Source organism: Crocodylus porosus, unplaced genomic scaffold (assembly GCF_001723895.1).
Source record: "Crocodylus porosus isolate Cpor-Errol unplaced genomic scaffold, CroPor_comp1, whole genome shotgun sequence".
Lineage (NCBI taxonomy): Eukaryota > Metazoa > Chordata > Crocodylia > Crocodylidae > Crocodylus > Crocodylus porosus.
The window spans coordinates 5,684,425-5,699,173 of record NW_017728886.1 but is presented as its reverse complement, the minus strand read 5'-3'; the positions used below and the strand labels follow the sequence as shown (position 1 = coordinate 5,699,173).

General features: G+C 43.8%; 1 protein-coding gene across 1 annotated transcript in view; it reads left to right on the top strand.

The window, feature by feature from the left end:
- The window catches only part of MYL3 (myosin light chain 3), a 39,796-nt gene extending 26,053 nt beyond the window's left edge, over window positions 1–13,743 (top strand). The window contains exons 3-7 of the mRNA XM_019529682.1: window positions 2,314–2,463; window positions 4,214–4,387; window positions 7,659–7,736; window positions 9,328–9,363; window positions 12,882–13,743. Coding sequence (XP_019385227.1) covers window positions 2,314–2,463; window positions 4,214–4,387; window positions 7,659–7,736; window positions 9,328–9,356 — 431 coding nt within the window. The 3' untranslated portion in view covers window positions 9,357–9,363; window positions 12,882–13,743. The remainder of the gene's footprint in view (window positions 1–2,313; window positions 2,464–4,213; window positions 4,388–7,658; window positions 7,737–9,327; window positions 9,364–12,881) is intronic.
- Window positions 13,744–14,749: the final 1,006 nt, after the last annotated feature.

Sequence of the window (14,749 nt, the reverse complement as noted above, 5' to 3'; positions counted from 1 at the left end):
TCAAGCTCTTTTACAACACTTCACTGGAGGTGAAGTAAAACTTAACATACACCCATTTTAACTCTTTTTCACAATACCGGAGTTTGGAAAGGGTCATACGTGTAAATGCCAATCAGGTCTAATGACCTTGGGAAAGTTTATTAAGTAACTTAGGCAAAGGGGGAGAGTTGTGGGTGTAGCCATCAGCAGGACAAGCCCCTTCTGCTATGTCCACTCGCAGCTGCAGTATGGTTTCTTAGGGACCATAACCATACGTTATAACTAGCTAGAGGCTCCTCTGAGCAATACTTGAGTAGCCTGAGAATTAGGAAGTAACTTTAGGGGTTAAATCACCTACTTACTGGGTGCGTCTACATGTTCATTAATGCACAGTGGTTACTGCACATTTAATTTAAAACTTGTATAATCAAGTCCTAAATAAATGAGCAGTAAATAGAGTCACTATGCAGTAGTGTGGATGAATGCCTGTTTAGTGATGTTACTACACGGTAGGCTAGTAATACTGCGCAGTAGTGTACTAGCACAGTTTGCACTGTGATGTGTTACTGCCCAGTGTTATTAGGCTACTGCACAGTTAGCATCGCATGTAGTTGCACCCACTTTATACCACCCTTACACCAGCAAAATGTTTCTAAACACAGCACAAGTTACCTTGGAGTGGGTTTGAAATGCTTTTCTGTGTGATGGGTTTTCCCTCTCAAACCTGCTCTCCAGAATTAGCTCTGGCAAGCTTCTCCTTTCAAGGCTATGATGATGTGGATCTTAACAAGACAACTCTACTTTGTGCCCAAGATCTGGTGCTATGATGGCACCCCAAACTATTATTTCATATGGGAAAGGATGGGTCTTGGATGGAGCAATGTGAAATACGCTCTCTGTTACCAGTTTTCTTTACTGGGTTGCCAATGGCTAGGTGTGTGTACTGGGCAGGGTATTTCTGGCCTCTTCCACTCCAGCTTGCTGAGAAGAGAAGAATATAAGCAATTCAAGCTGAAGGCAGAAGTAGCAGTTAGTCATAAGAAAATATCCATAAATGCTGCCAGTGGTTTAATGGCTAACTGGAGTATGAAAGAGGCAACAGCAGCATTGGCTTCCCTGCTTTGAGTACAAGGGCACTGGCCAAAGTGCACAGAGGGAGAGATGTTTTTTGTCTATTGACAGAAGTGAGCTTCCAAACCCACAGGCCAGTGCTTTGATTACAGTGTAGTTTCATTAGGATGAAAAAAAAAACAAAAAAAACCCAGCTGTAAGTGCCTGCGTGGCTTCCTATTCCATTAGCAGGCACTGCAAGGCCATATTGGCACCATCTCCTTGCCACGCTGGGATGGCTGCCAAACACTGACTCAGCTTCATGCCCAAACCTTGCAAGAAAGGAGCATAAATGTCTTAGAGGTGTTTTGAAACTGCACTCCCCATGGCGTCCATCTTGAGAGCAAATGGGAGGGATCTAGGACCATGGTGATGTGCTAGGAGAACAGGATAGACATGACCCTCAAAGGCCCATTGCAAACTAAGTTCGAAGCTCAGGTACCCTCTTCACTTCCCTAGGTGCTGAGACAGACTAGCAAGAAGCTAAAGATTTCAAACAGGCAGTGGTTGCAGAGAGCCCCTGGAAGTGTGGGGCCAGTGTAGACATGTCCAACCACCCCTAAGAGGGCTCAGGGGACAAGACGGTATTGAATAGCATCTCTCCTGCCAGTCAGGGAAATGTTCCTTCAGGGAAACAGGACAAGAAAAAAAAAGGGGAGGGAGCATAAGAGAGCCAGGGAAAGTCTGAGAAGCTTTACTGGACCAACTATAACACAATTTAGGAGCAAGGCTTCAACTCAGGAACTGCTGACACCATAGCCATTTGGCCGCCGCACCCCATAGAGTAGGTCTCTATCTTCTAAACCCTACTCATGGCCCATGCCAAGGGTTGCTGTCCAAGGAGTGCACCGAGGAAGGGCTACTGAATCTCGTACCGTGCAGGGCACTCCTGCTGAGCTGGAAGGTCCCCAAGGTTAGCCTTTCCCATGAGTTCTCCTGTATTTCTTGATCCGGAAATACCACAAGAAGGACCATTTGACCCCTCTGGTTGAATTCCTGCGTGGAACTAGGAAGTGCAGGGGAGGAGGAATGCAAACATTTAAGATAACAGCAACAAGAAAAGTTAATCAAATTCCTCCCCGCCCCCACTTCCTAGTTACAAAAGAAAGCGTGCAAGGCCCTGCTGAGCTAGAGTTTGGGTGAAGGTTCAGGTTGGTTGTTACTTTATATGAACGAGTTTACTATCAGTCTCTTTCTCTTTCTGTTTGTCTTTGTGTCTCTCAGAATTTAAGGAAGCCTTCTCGCTTTTCGACAGAACTGCTGGCACAGAGATGAAAATCACATATGCCCAATGCGGAGATGTCCTCAGGGCTTTGGGGCAGAATCCAACCCAAGCTGAAGTCCTAAAAGTCCTTGGTAGGCCCAAACCAGAAGGTGGGTGGCTCAGTTTTTGTCTGTAGCTTGAAATGAAAACACCCCAGGAATAAACTGTCGGGCTGAACAGACTATATCCCTCTCTTTGGATGGAAAGATGGAGTGCGAAAGAGCCGTATAGTTTTACTGCCAAGGAGAAAGCCAATCACATGGTCCAAGTACTGGACTAAAATTCAGGAGACCAGAGCTCAGTTCTAAGCTCTCCTGCAGATTTTCTACATGAGTTCAATTTTCCCATGCCTCAGTTACTCCCCTACATTTTGAGACTATTTAAGGCACTGACACTCAGTCCTGACTGGCTCCAAAGCTACACAAGTGGTTGTCGTTAACCAAAAACCCACAACAGCATGGACACTGCCAGGCGATCCATGGCAGATACACTTCAGGTCAGAAGAGGAAGAAAAAAGCCCTCCGGTGCCGTGCATTAGTTAAGGTTTGCACGGCACGTGTTGCATTGTTCACAACTGCAGGAAAGACAAACATGATGCATGCAACACAGCAAAAACTCTCATAGATTCATAGACGGTAGGGACTGGAAGGGACCTCATGAGATCACCAGGTGTGCTTGGGCAGTAAAGACTGACCCCAGCAAGATGCGTGTCCAGATATTTTTTGAAGATTTCCAGTCAATAACATGTCTGGGAGCCATGTCTGAATATCACTGGTTAGAGGATAAAATTCACCCCTACATAATGGGCATTCAGAAGTTATGGCAAAGGCCATGGGCATTTAGCTGAGGCCGCATTTGTTTCTTCCCCGCCCTAAAGAAGGGCACTTTGTGGTCAAAAGCTTGTCCAATACCTCTTCCATCTTGATCCAGTAAAAGATACTACCAAACCTTGCTGCTCATAGTTTCCCTGCATTATCACAACCACAATGGTACAACCATGCTGAGGGGCATGCAAGAAGAGAGACTGGACATTAGCCCATGTTCTGCTTTCAGGAGAAAGCACCATGAGGTGTTTCAGGGTGGTTCTTAATGTCTTATGTGTAAGGGGCTCCGCGTCTATCTGCTAAGAGCAATTTCAGCCTGAGTCACTTCTATGAAGACCCACACCTGGAATTACTGTCTGGTTGCTTCATGTCCAACTGAGGTCACCTTGGAGGACAAGGCTCTTACTGAATCATAATGGTGGTCTAGAGACATAGCATGGATTGGGCTGCTGGTGCAAGTGGGGAATTGAGGGATATCTCTAGCAGGAGCTACCCTATACAAGGACTCTTCTGTCAATCTGGAAGGCAGAAAAGCATGGAAATCAGCAAGGGAAAAGGCCTATCAGACACCCAGTCCCTTTCTTGCCACCACAGTATACTTCGCTCATGTTACTTCACAGAATACGGCCAGTCTATCTTTAAACATCTCCATGCCGTAGGGCTGCCATTGCCTGTTGTGTAGCAACATGGGTTCCACCATCAGGAATATTTCTCCAATATTCAGGTTAGTTTGCTCTGATTCCTTCTCATTAACAAGCCTTGATTAAAGAAAAGGGGTTGTTTTGACTCCATGACCCTTGTCGGTTCAATTTTCTTAAATTTAAACATTTCAGATACTGTCTATCTGCCCATCTGTTCCCAAGGCATGTTTCCACATCTGTCCCTGCCTCTAGATTTACTATGTTCTTGGGCTACTGCCAATTCAGCTGATAGCTTTTCCATGCAGTGCCATGCACACCCTTTGTGAGGTCCCCTGTGCGCTCTGAAAGGCCAGAGCATTCAATCCCCTCTTTCTTTTTCCTTTGTGCATTTGCAGAAATGCAGTCCAAAATGCTTGACTTTGAGACCTTCCTGCCGATGCTCCAGCACGTCTCCAAGACCAAAGACACTGGCACCTATGAGGACTTTGTGGAGGGCCTGCGGGTTTTCGACAAGGAGGGGAATGGGACTGTCATGGGGGCTGAGCTCCGCCATGTTTTGGCTACACTGGGTAAGGAGAATCCATCTTCACATCCTTTTGGCTCCTGAGGCCTTTTCCATATAGCTAGCAGTGTCCTGGCAAGTTTGAACATTCACCACTGTCCCTGCAGGTCAGATGGGCAACTGGAGACTGAGGTGGGGGATTACATTACCCTCCAGTAGAAAGCCTACAAATTGCAACTATGGCTGGATGGATTATTGGCCTGGCTCATTATGGCAGATCTTATGTTCTTATTATTACTGGTTATTGAACAGAACATTTGGAGATGTTTCCTTTGGCATCTCAAAACTCAACGGGGGACACCAGGGTGGGTAATGAATATGGGGTAGATCACTCTAGAGATGTTTTCCCTCTATAGCATCCACTTCAGCCACTATAGACGCAGCGGACTGGGCAAGATGGATCTCTAGTTGACCATCTGACCAAGTATGGAAAGTCTCGTTCTTACATCCAGCTAAAGATGATTGACCTTCACCTCAAATGCCAAGATTTCCTTCCTTCCTTCCTTCTATTGCTCCGTTTCCCATGAAAACCCTTAAAAGTATTGGCAAAAGGTTAAATTTAAGCTGGGTATTGGGGAGTACCGACTTAGTACCAAACAGTTAAATTTGTAGTAACATTTTTGTGCACACCTTTGCCTGCTATGAGTGAAAGGTAAATCAGGGCAGCTTAGCTCTGCTTTATTCAGACATGTTGCCCCTGATTTGCTCCTGTTTGCTATGGGGAAATTGCAGGCAGATGCTGTGTGATTAGCCCCTTTCCCTTGTTAACTCATTTCATTTTGACTGTTGGGCTCTAATCTAAGGACACAGACAGGTTAAGATGGGAAATTTAGCATAACTGCATGTCAACTGATTTGTTATAACTGACCACTCCTATGTTGCAGTAAGCAAAACTAAGCTGCAGTAACTTAACCTAAGATGGGCAGCCTGTCTCAGTTTAACTTCAGTACAGTGCAGGACAGGTTGGATGAAAGAAATATGTAGAGAGGATTCAGCTGACCCACAATAAGACCCTTACTTTTTAAAATGATTTAACTTTTCATCTGCCTTAAGGATGTGAGGCCAAATAATCACCCAATTCTGGAAAATATTTGCTTTGCAAATGGTGAAAAACTCACGTCTCTCTCCATTGTTTTTTTCCTTTTGTCATGTAGATTTATAAGGAACCTTGTGGTTTATCTCCTCTCCTACTGACTCATTTATTCAGCTGAAATGGCTCTGCGATGGGCCTTTGCTAAACTTAGCAGAGAATTTATAGAATTTTTTTTTCCCTATCACCTCTTGACTTCGGAAATCCAGGGTTTCTTCATGCAATGAAGAGTGATGTCATCAACACACGAGCCGGCCTGAAAGTGTGGCTGTAAATCAGGGTGAAGCTTTTTTTTTCTGTATTCAATAGCACTGAAGAGGCTCTGTTGTCACTGGCAACTTAGTAAGCCTCTTTTGAGATCAGCTTTTACTCATTAATTTTTGGCTAGTTTTTTTTTTTAAAGGAACCAAAAGATAGTCCCCTCTTGAGTGGAGACCAAAACCCACAAGAGATGGGTCCTGATATGAGATTTTGGATCTGAACTCCAAACTCGTGATTCAAAGGGCGGTGATTCCATTTTAGCTCTGGCCTCCACTAGCAGTACAACTAGAGATTTTTAAAACAATGACATTTCAATAGCTGACCCCTTCTCCCCCATGTATTTTGTTTGCTCACTCTGGGCCTAAATTCTGTGATGGGAGGAAATGGGTACAATGTCAGGAAATCCAGGGGTGTTGCACGGCTCAAGCCACCTTCTACAAAGACACCAGCCTGGTCAATTCTGCAATGTTGCATGGATATTTCTCTTTCTGCAATGTGCAGCATCCATGTGCCAGCATCCAGAGGAGTACTGAAATGGTTGGGGCAGGTTGTGTTTACTCAGGCAGGAAAGTTCAAGAGTAAGCACCAATCAAGGGCTCTTATGCAGACTCAAGTCCCTTTGACTTTGATCATTCTGGCTGCATCTACATGAGACGCTGACTGCGCAAGAGCTCATGACTACTGCGCAGTAGCTCTCTGCCTTAAGTTTGAGTACTTTGCCCTTGAACAGAGTATGGATAAATTTGTGTCACGCTGGGCCATCAAGAGGGCACTTCATATGGTGAAAGACAGCCGTCTTGTCCAAACACTGTGACCGTGTGCAAGGCATTGTAGGAGGCAGGAAGGAGTTTCAATCTTCTAGGTGAGGGACAGAAATTACACATAAACTGGTACAAGTCGTCAGGAACCAGTTCAAATCTGTAACAGAAGTTCAGTGCCCATAAATTGCTTTCACAATGGCCAAAACTGGTTTAAGATCAACCTGGATGGATGTAGTATCAGACTTAAATAATTTAGGTTAAATCAGCTGATTGAACTTCTGTCCCACATCCCTTCTAGATTCAAGTTAATTCACAGTCCCCCAGCATCCCAGGATGCTTTGCACCTCCCCTGAAGATTCTACCTTGCAAGGTGGCCAGGCTAGCCTTGGCTCAAACTGTCTGCTCTGGCCGAGCAGGGAGACATGCTTCAGCACCCCCCAGCCTCTGACTTGGGACACTGCAAGCCTGTGACTGCATTTCTGGATCAAAAGTGAATGTCTGTTCACTTGCTTATTGGTTCAATCGCTGCAGTTTAGACTAACCTGTGGAGATTGAATTGATTCAGTCTCAGGCTTTTTGACTGTCTGTACTGAGCCCTAGTGATGATATAAATTTGATTGGTGAATGTTTTCATGTCCAGGACTTTGGGAGACCACATATGCTTTTTACCTCTCAAGCTTTTCAAGTGGCTTAATTTTTTTTAAAACTTTATTTTAAAAACATTAAAAACAAAGAGCAAAAGGGCAAAAGTGCGGAGTCCTTCCTCACACGCCACCAAGGGACTGGACATCAAAGCATTTGTCAGTAAAAAGCTACCATTACAACCTGAGATTGAAACCCTGTTTCCTCCTCTCCAGTATTTTTTTTTTAAGTTATTTTTAACATCTTATTTAATCTGGTTTATATTTGACTCTTAGTGCTCCAATAAGAGATGAAGGTTCAAAAGTGTCTTATAATCTGTTTTTCTCCCCTATAGTATTATGGAGAATATAAAGGTGTGCTGCTATAAAGTGAGTAGCAATGGTTTGAAGGCACCCGGGCAGGCAGCAAATACAACATGGAAGAAGGTGCCTTTAAGGCATAGGTGTATTTTGGAGGGTGATCACAACATGACCAATGGTTCTTGTACACTGAAATACTGAGCAGGATATTTTTTTCCTGCCTAGGTGAGAGGCTGACTGAAGAGGAGGTTGACAAGCTAATGTCTGGTCAGGAAGATGCCAATGGCTGCATCAACTATGAAGGTAAGACGTGGAGTCAGATTTGGATGGACCTCTAGGCTTGGAAGTTTGTGAAAGGCTGTGAACACCTGGCCCACAGATGATTCAGATCTGGATTTGGTGTTCTCCAGAGTTCGACGAGGTTAGGCACCAGCATCTTGTTCAGGCTTATTTCACTGAATGAGGTGTCATACCCTTTCTGCATTTGGGGATGGTCATGGCCTGACTCAATTCAGACAGACTGTTATAATGGTCTGGAATGGCTATTTCTATGTTCTTGACACTTTATCTCTTGGAAAAATTTTCCTGGCTATACACAGACCTCTGTGTCTTTGAATTTGGGCTGGAAATCCACCCTGAGATTGCCTCAATGAAAAAATATTCAATTCTCTAAATCAAACAGGGCAGAGTCCTAAGTACACTCTTTGCTTTCCTCCTCTGACCTGATGATTAATACTGTGCATTTGAAAGCTTGTTTAACTTTATCCCAACTATGTATTTGGTCCAATAAAAGATACCACCCCAACAAAATCCTAAGTACTGTACATTATGCAAGAAGTCCATGTGATAGAAGGGAAGATGTGGGAGTGATACAATCATAGGATATATGACTGGAAGGACCTCCTGGGTCATCATGTCCAGACCCAGTGCTGCAGGCAAACCCATCATACAATCTTCTGTCTAAGAAGCTGCCTTGGCAGAAGGAACCATGTTTGCCCAGTTGTCTGGGGAGCACATCTGAATCAGTTAACAACTTGTCTAAATCTCACTCCCCTGGGTCAATATATAGAATTAGGGAAATTATAGATTTTTTTCCCCTATATTTATATATTGGTGCAAATAGGAAAAAAAATCTATAGCTAGATATATTTATATCTATCTATCTATATATGTATATATCTATATACATATATTTATAGATTCATAGGTTATTAGGGGCTGAAGGCTATTAGGTCAATATATATCTATATCTATATCTATATCTATATATACATAGATATATATTGGTTCAGAAAAAAAATCTATAGCTAGATAGATATATAATTATATCTATAGACATATAGTCTATCTATATCTCTATCTATATCTCTATCTGTATATAGATAGATATCTATCTCTATATAATCTATCAATCTATATTATCTATCTAGCTATAATTATATCTATATATAGGTAGAGATATAGATATAGATAGACATATAGCTATATGGATATAGATATAGATATAATTTTGCAACAGCCAAAATGTTCTTGGGCAGAAAATGTGCTGCTTTGCCTGAAATAAACTTTCTATTTCCTTTGTTAAACTTCATTTTTTTTGTTTTTTTGGTAATAATTATTGGCAAATTTACTGTGATAGAGCAAAATGCCTCTTGACATTTACTTTTAGAAATTTGGACTTTGTGGCTCAGATCAAGTATATTAATGTTTTGCTGAGCCCTTATTACCAAGGTTTTTGAGGTATTACTTACAAAGTTCAGCTGCAATGCTTGTATTAAACAACATGAGGAGAATGGCATTAAATAACAACAAAATGTTATAGATTTATCCCAGTACCCCTGAGATATACCCATGGGCAGGATGATCAATGCTCTTCTCTTACTGTTCCTTCCAGCTTTTGTGAAGCACATCATGACCAACTGAACGCTAGGTAAGCCTCCTCCTCTTCTTGCAGCGCTGTTGTTTGTCCAGCTTTCCTTATGGTTGTTCAGCCTACAGCTCGACACGGTCGAATCACGTGCACAGAACTGATCCTTTTTCTCCAGCGATTCTGCTTCCAAAGTCATTCTGTTAGAAGCTACAGGTGATGATCATGAGACAAAACATTGGATTGACTTCCCAACATGGTGTCTTCTGATTCAGTTGTGTGAAGGGGACATTTAGCTGCTTCAGATCATTTTTCTAGAGGTTGCAAGGCAGGTAAAGCCGGAGAAGAATTTCAGATGATCACTCTGACATTGAAAACTATGGGTTTCTTAGCCTTATATTTACAGGTCGTTCTTCTGTGTGAATTAAGTGACACTTTTGTGTAGGTGGGCATTACAGAGGGGCAATCTATAGAATCACAGACTTATAGAAAATGAGGGCTGGAAGGGACTTGTCCAACCCTCTGCTCAAAGCAGGACCAGCCCCAACTACATCATTCCAGGCAAAGCTAAATGTTCAGCTTATGAAGCCCTAGTGTGTTGCACTTATTATGAGGGTGTACATTAAATAAGACTGGCTGTGTCTACATGTGTGGTGCACTGTGCAGTTGTTACTGAGCAATCATTTAGTACTTTCCTACTAGTACTAAATGACTGCGCAGTAACCAGCATTACTGCACAGTACTGGTGCCGAATTTTTTTTCCCCACAATGCTACTGTGCAGTAGCAAGGCGTTACTGTGCAGTAGCTCATTACTACTGCACAGTAGTGTCACTGCACAGTTAATGCCCAGCAATGCTACTGCGTGGTAGCAATGAGTTACGGTGCAGAAGCTCATTGTTACTGCACTGTAGCGTCTCATGTGGATGCGCTCAATGAACCCTAATTTTGGCTTATCTTTTACTAAGTGACATGATCCAAGGTTTTGAGAAGAGAAGAAAGACCAAGTGAAAAAAATATATATCTGTCTGTCTCTCGCTGTCTCTGAGATTGGCTTGGAAGCCCCATCATTGGGGGAAGTCCAAAAAACAATTAGCTTCTAGGAGTGAAAAATGTCAGCAGGCTGTAGAAGGAGCTAGGCCAAAAACTTCCCTTCTTGGCTGCCACATAGCAATCCTCCACATCACAGTGGAAATATGGCAACGCACTTCTCAAAACCTGTTGCTTTTAAGTGCCTCGGCGTTTGGTGATTCAACTTAGGACACATTAAAGTGAGGCCTTGTTTTTAGAGGGTGGGTGCTCAACTTTTTTTAAGGGGAAATTGGGCCCCTTAAAGGCCACTCGAGCTGGGAGCCAACAAATCAAGCCCCCCCCAAATTGCTAGTCACTTTTGAAAATGTAGGTGCCCAGTTGAGCTGTCATAGCCTTTTCCTGCAAGGAAAATGAGAAGAAAGTGACCTGACTAGACAGCAAGTCCTTGCAGTGGAGAAAAGACGAATTATCTCTAGAAGTCACTCAAAATTACAATTCTGAACTCAGCTCTCAAGGGAATTACTGGCTTTCTATAGCTCTGGCTTCACTCCTTTGCTGGAAACCATCTGCCTCAGCTGTCTGAGCCATTACCTTCTGCTTCCCATTCCACAAGTGGGCTCTCCAAACCACGATACAACTTATATGCCCCCAAACCCAGTCTCGCCATTGCAAACCAACTGAACTTCATTTCCCGCATTTATTACCCATGGCTTTCTATATCTTCTGGGAACATTTCTGACCATCTTGCACCGGTATTTACATCTTGTCAACTCTTGGGAAACTTTTTGACCAAAGTATCAAATACCCCTGCTCTGATTTGCAAAGTAGTTGATAGACTGGGAAAGACATTGGCTTCTTTTGGACTCATTCCTTTTTTTTTCCCTTCTACTTTGGTTTATTTTTCTACCATGTCCTGCCTGGGCCCTGCTTTGTTTAGCTTGTGGGTCTGACTTTATCACAGTGCATGGTGACACGCCTGCCGAATAGCGATCTTTTTTGTTGTGTTCACTGGAGCCCCAGGGAGTGAGTTAACTTGAGTAGGAATTAAATCCAGGTCCTCAGTGCTTGTCTTCCAAAATATAATTCACCAAAATGTAATCTGGCTTTAAACAGCAGGGGATTTTTCTTTCCCTTTGTCACAGTCCAGTTCTCTTTATTTCAGGCATTTCTCTCATCTAAACACACACAGTTTTAGTTAGAGGCTAGCAGTTTCTCAGCTCCAAAGATATGATCTGGCCGGCTCCCAGAATGGACCACGTCCATAGCTATCATCATTCATTATGATGATTATTTAGAGAATGCCTGATCCCTAACTGAACCCAACCCCCAGTTTTGGAAGAATTTCTCTCTGTTGGTGAATTCTGTGATAGTCCCCTAGAGCAGATCAAAGACAAGCCGACAGCTTGAATCTGAACTGATCTGAACTTCTGGAGGTTGATTAGGATCTGGGTCCAGATTACATAAGTAGCTTCCCCCCACCCCTCCTTTTTTGTTTTTTCTTGAAGTGGTTTAAACCAAATCAGGTTTGAACATCTCCCAGTGCTAGCTGAAGTTTGGGTCCGCTTCCAAATGTAACAGCTAAAGCGCATCCATCTTCTTTTTCCTTTATGATCACTGTTATTTGCCTCTCTGCCTCTTCCTTCTTGACCGCAGTGTGGTGCCTCAGCTCGCTTTGCTCTCAGTGGCTGCACAATCTTGATAATACCAGATAATTTGTTACATCCTCTATTAGTGACTCCATGGTTGATTTCTTAGACCCCCCTAGGCCAAGTGCTGTCTTGGTTCCAGGCTTCTCTTTTTGCTTCGTATTTGGCCGCCCTGCGGGAAATGTTTCCAGATTTGCTGCTCTTTTATTTCCTGCTGCAGGAAATGCTGAGCCCTTTCTCGGTGTAGGTCTGCATGGCACACTGCAATGCAAGGCAGAGATAGACATGCAAGCTATAAGTGAGCTAGATCAGGTACTGGAAGCAATCTTGCTGTGATAGCATGCTGTGTAGTGGTACCCTCGGTTATCCTGAAGGGAGAAGGTGGCTGGATAGCACTGTGCTGAGTGAGGTGAAAGAAACTCAGTTAGAAAACCACTGTGATCTACTAAATAGGGAACTGGACAGATCCTCCTATTCTTGGCCCTACCTCCAAGCCACTGGATTACCTTGGGCAAGTTACCTTGCTGGGGTCGTTTCCTGCCATGGCAGGGGGTCGGTGTTGATGATCTGCTCAGGTCCCTTCTGACCCGACCAACTATGAAACTATAAGTCACTTTATCTTCTCTGCCCTCTGTTTCTTCCTCTTCCGTCCTTCCTCTGTTTCTCCTATTTAGACTGCAGGACCTCAGGGCAAGGATGGTCTCTCACTTTGTATAGTACCTAGTACAATCTTACCCTGGGAACTTTAGATATTATGGCAATACAAACAATAGCACTAGAGAGATCATTGCCATCATTTTTCATTACTGATGAGCTGAGCACAGATCCAAGAGAAATTGGAGCTGGTTGGAGATGTTGTTCATGGCTGTTTTTTTCCTAATGATTAAAAATAACTTTATTTTTAGGACAAGACCGACTCTGCCGAAACCCCGACACTAGCCTTGGATTTTGACGTAACGGAATGTCTCTTCGTTTTCCAGCCCAGATTCCTGCTACAAAGCTACACAATGTACCAGCCCTGAAGTTATTTGGATAGATATATTTCTTATTTATGGGAGGAGATTGGCCTCTGCCAAGACACAAAACAAATGGAAATCAGAAGGCATTAGGGTCTAACTTATGGGTACCTGGGCAGTCTCATTATTCTTTAATGCCAGTGATAAAACAGCACCTTGATATATCTAGGCTGGGTGGATGGATATTTCACTTATTTCATACATGGTCGCACCAAAAAGTAATTTGACAATTGGAAATTTAGCAGGCTTTTTTCCCAGATCTACTGCTTTGTGTCTGCATCTCCTACCGAAACTCAAGGGTTCAATGTCAGCTCAGAAATGTGGGTTCTCTTATGAAAGTGTGGCAAAATAGAGTAGACTTAACTCTCATTACTGCAAAGCTCTCTGCTATGCAAAGAATATTTTTTGGTGCAGGAACACATTTAGGAAAAGTGTTCAATACTGATGTTGAATACCCACCCATCCACCGGGGAAAACAACCGAATTCCCAAACTTTTGAGGTCCAGAAAGTACCACAATGAGGTGCAAGATCTGGATTTGGGGTGAAACATCATATTTTTAACCTTAAGCATGTGCATTGCAACTATTTTATATGGGTTGCCATATGTTATATCTTTTCACCTGGGTCACTTGGTACAACACTCCCAGTGATGGTGCAAGTGAAGCATCCACCTCAGTTCAGACCAGACAATTTTCTAATATCCACTCTGTGCTACTGTAGCTTTTCTCATTAAAACATTCTTTTCTCAGGTGGGTGTCTTCATAGTTTGCACTCTTGTTTCTGTATCTGTAGTGTATGTGTGTGTGTGTAGGGGGCGGGGGATCAGGTGTGTGTCCATGGGAGTTGGGCTAAACATGCAATCCCAAATTCAAGCTAGACTTGACTCTGAATGTCTTATGTCTGTGATGAGCTGAACACAGACATGGTGTCCAGTGTTTTCATGGTTTACACTCCATTTCCACATATGGCACTGGGGTTGGCGATGAGGAATTTGAGGGTACAACCAAACAGTGTCACCCACATTCACCATAGGGATGCTCCCAAGCACTCATTTCTGCTCATGTGTGCCATACCGAGAAATATTGTGGGAAGTTGTGACAGTGCCTGTCACTTTAAGATGAGAAAAAGTTCTGGGAACAACTCAGGCAGCAATCAGGGAAGACACCTGACCAGAAGGGGGCAGGGCTTGAGGGATATATAAGCCCAGGGTCTGGGGTAGGGAGGCAGTCTCATCCAGGTAGCTGAAAGGGAAGGAGCTCCTGAGCAAGCTTCTGGGAGAGTGACCCTGGCTCACACCAAGCATGTCTGGGAGTAGGCAGCCTTAGGGCTGGGGAATGTCTGGTGGTTTGTGGAAGGGACTAAGGGGAGGTAAGGAGGTCCCAGCTGGTCCAGGAGGAGAAGGGGAAGGGGGCCCAGAGAGACAGAGAGCAGGGGAAAGAAGGCTTGGAAAGAGGGAAGAGGGCCAGAGGGCCCAGGGAGCAGGTGGGGCCAGGGTGTCTGTAGGTCTGGAGTGGGACCATGGATCAGGAGGGGCTGAAGGCCAAAAAGGGCCATAGTCAGAGACTGACAGGGCTGAAGACCCCTGGGGTTTCAAGTGCCCTAGGAGTGGTGCCAAGGTCTAAAGAGAAGGACCAAAGGACAGGAGGGTCACAGAGGGAGACTGAGGGGGGCCAAAATGCCTATAGCCAAGAGAGAGACTGCTGAACCAGGAGTCCATAGCCTGTAGGGGTGGTTATGATTGATTAATAAGTGAGAA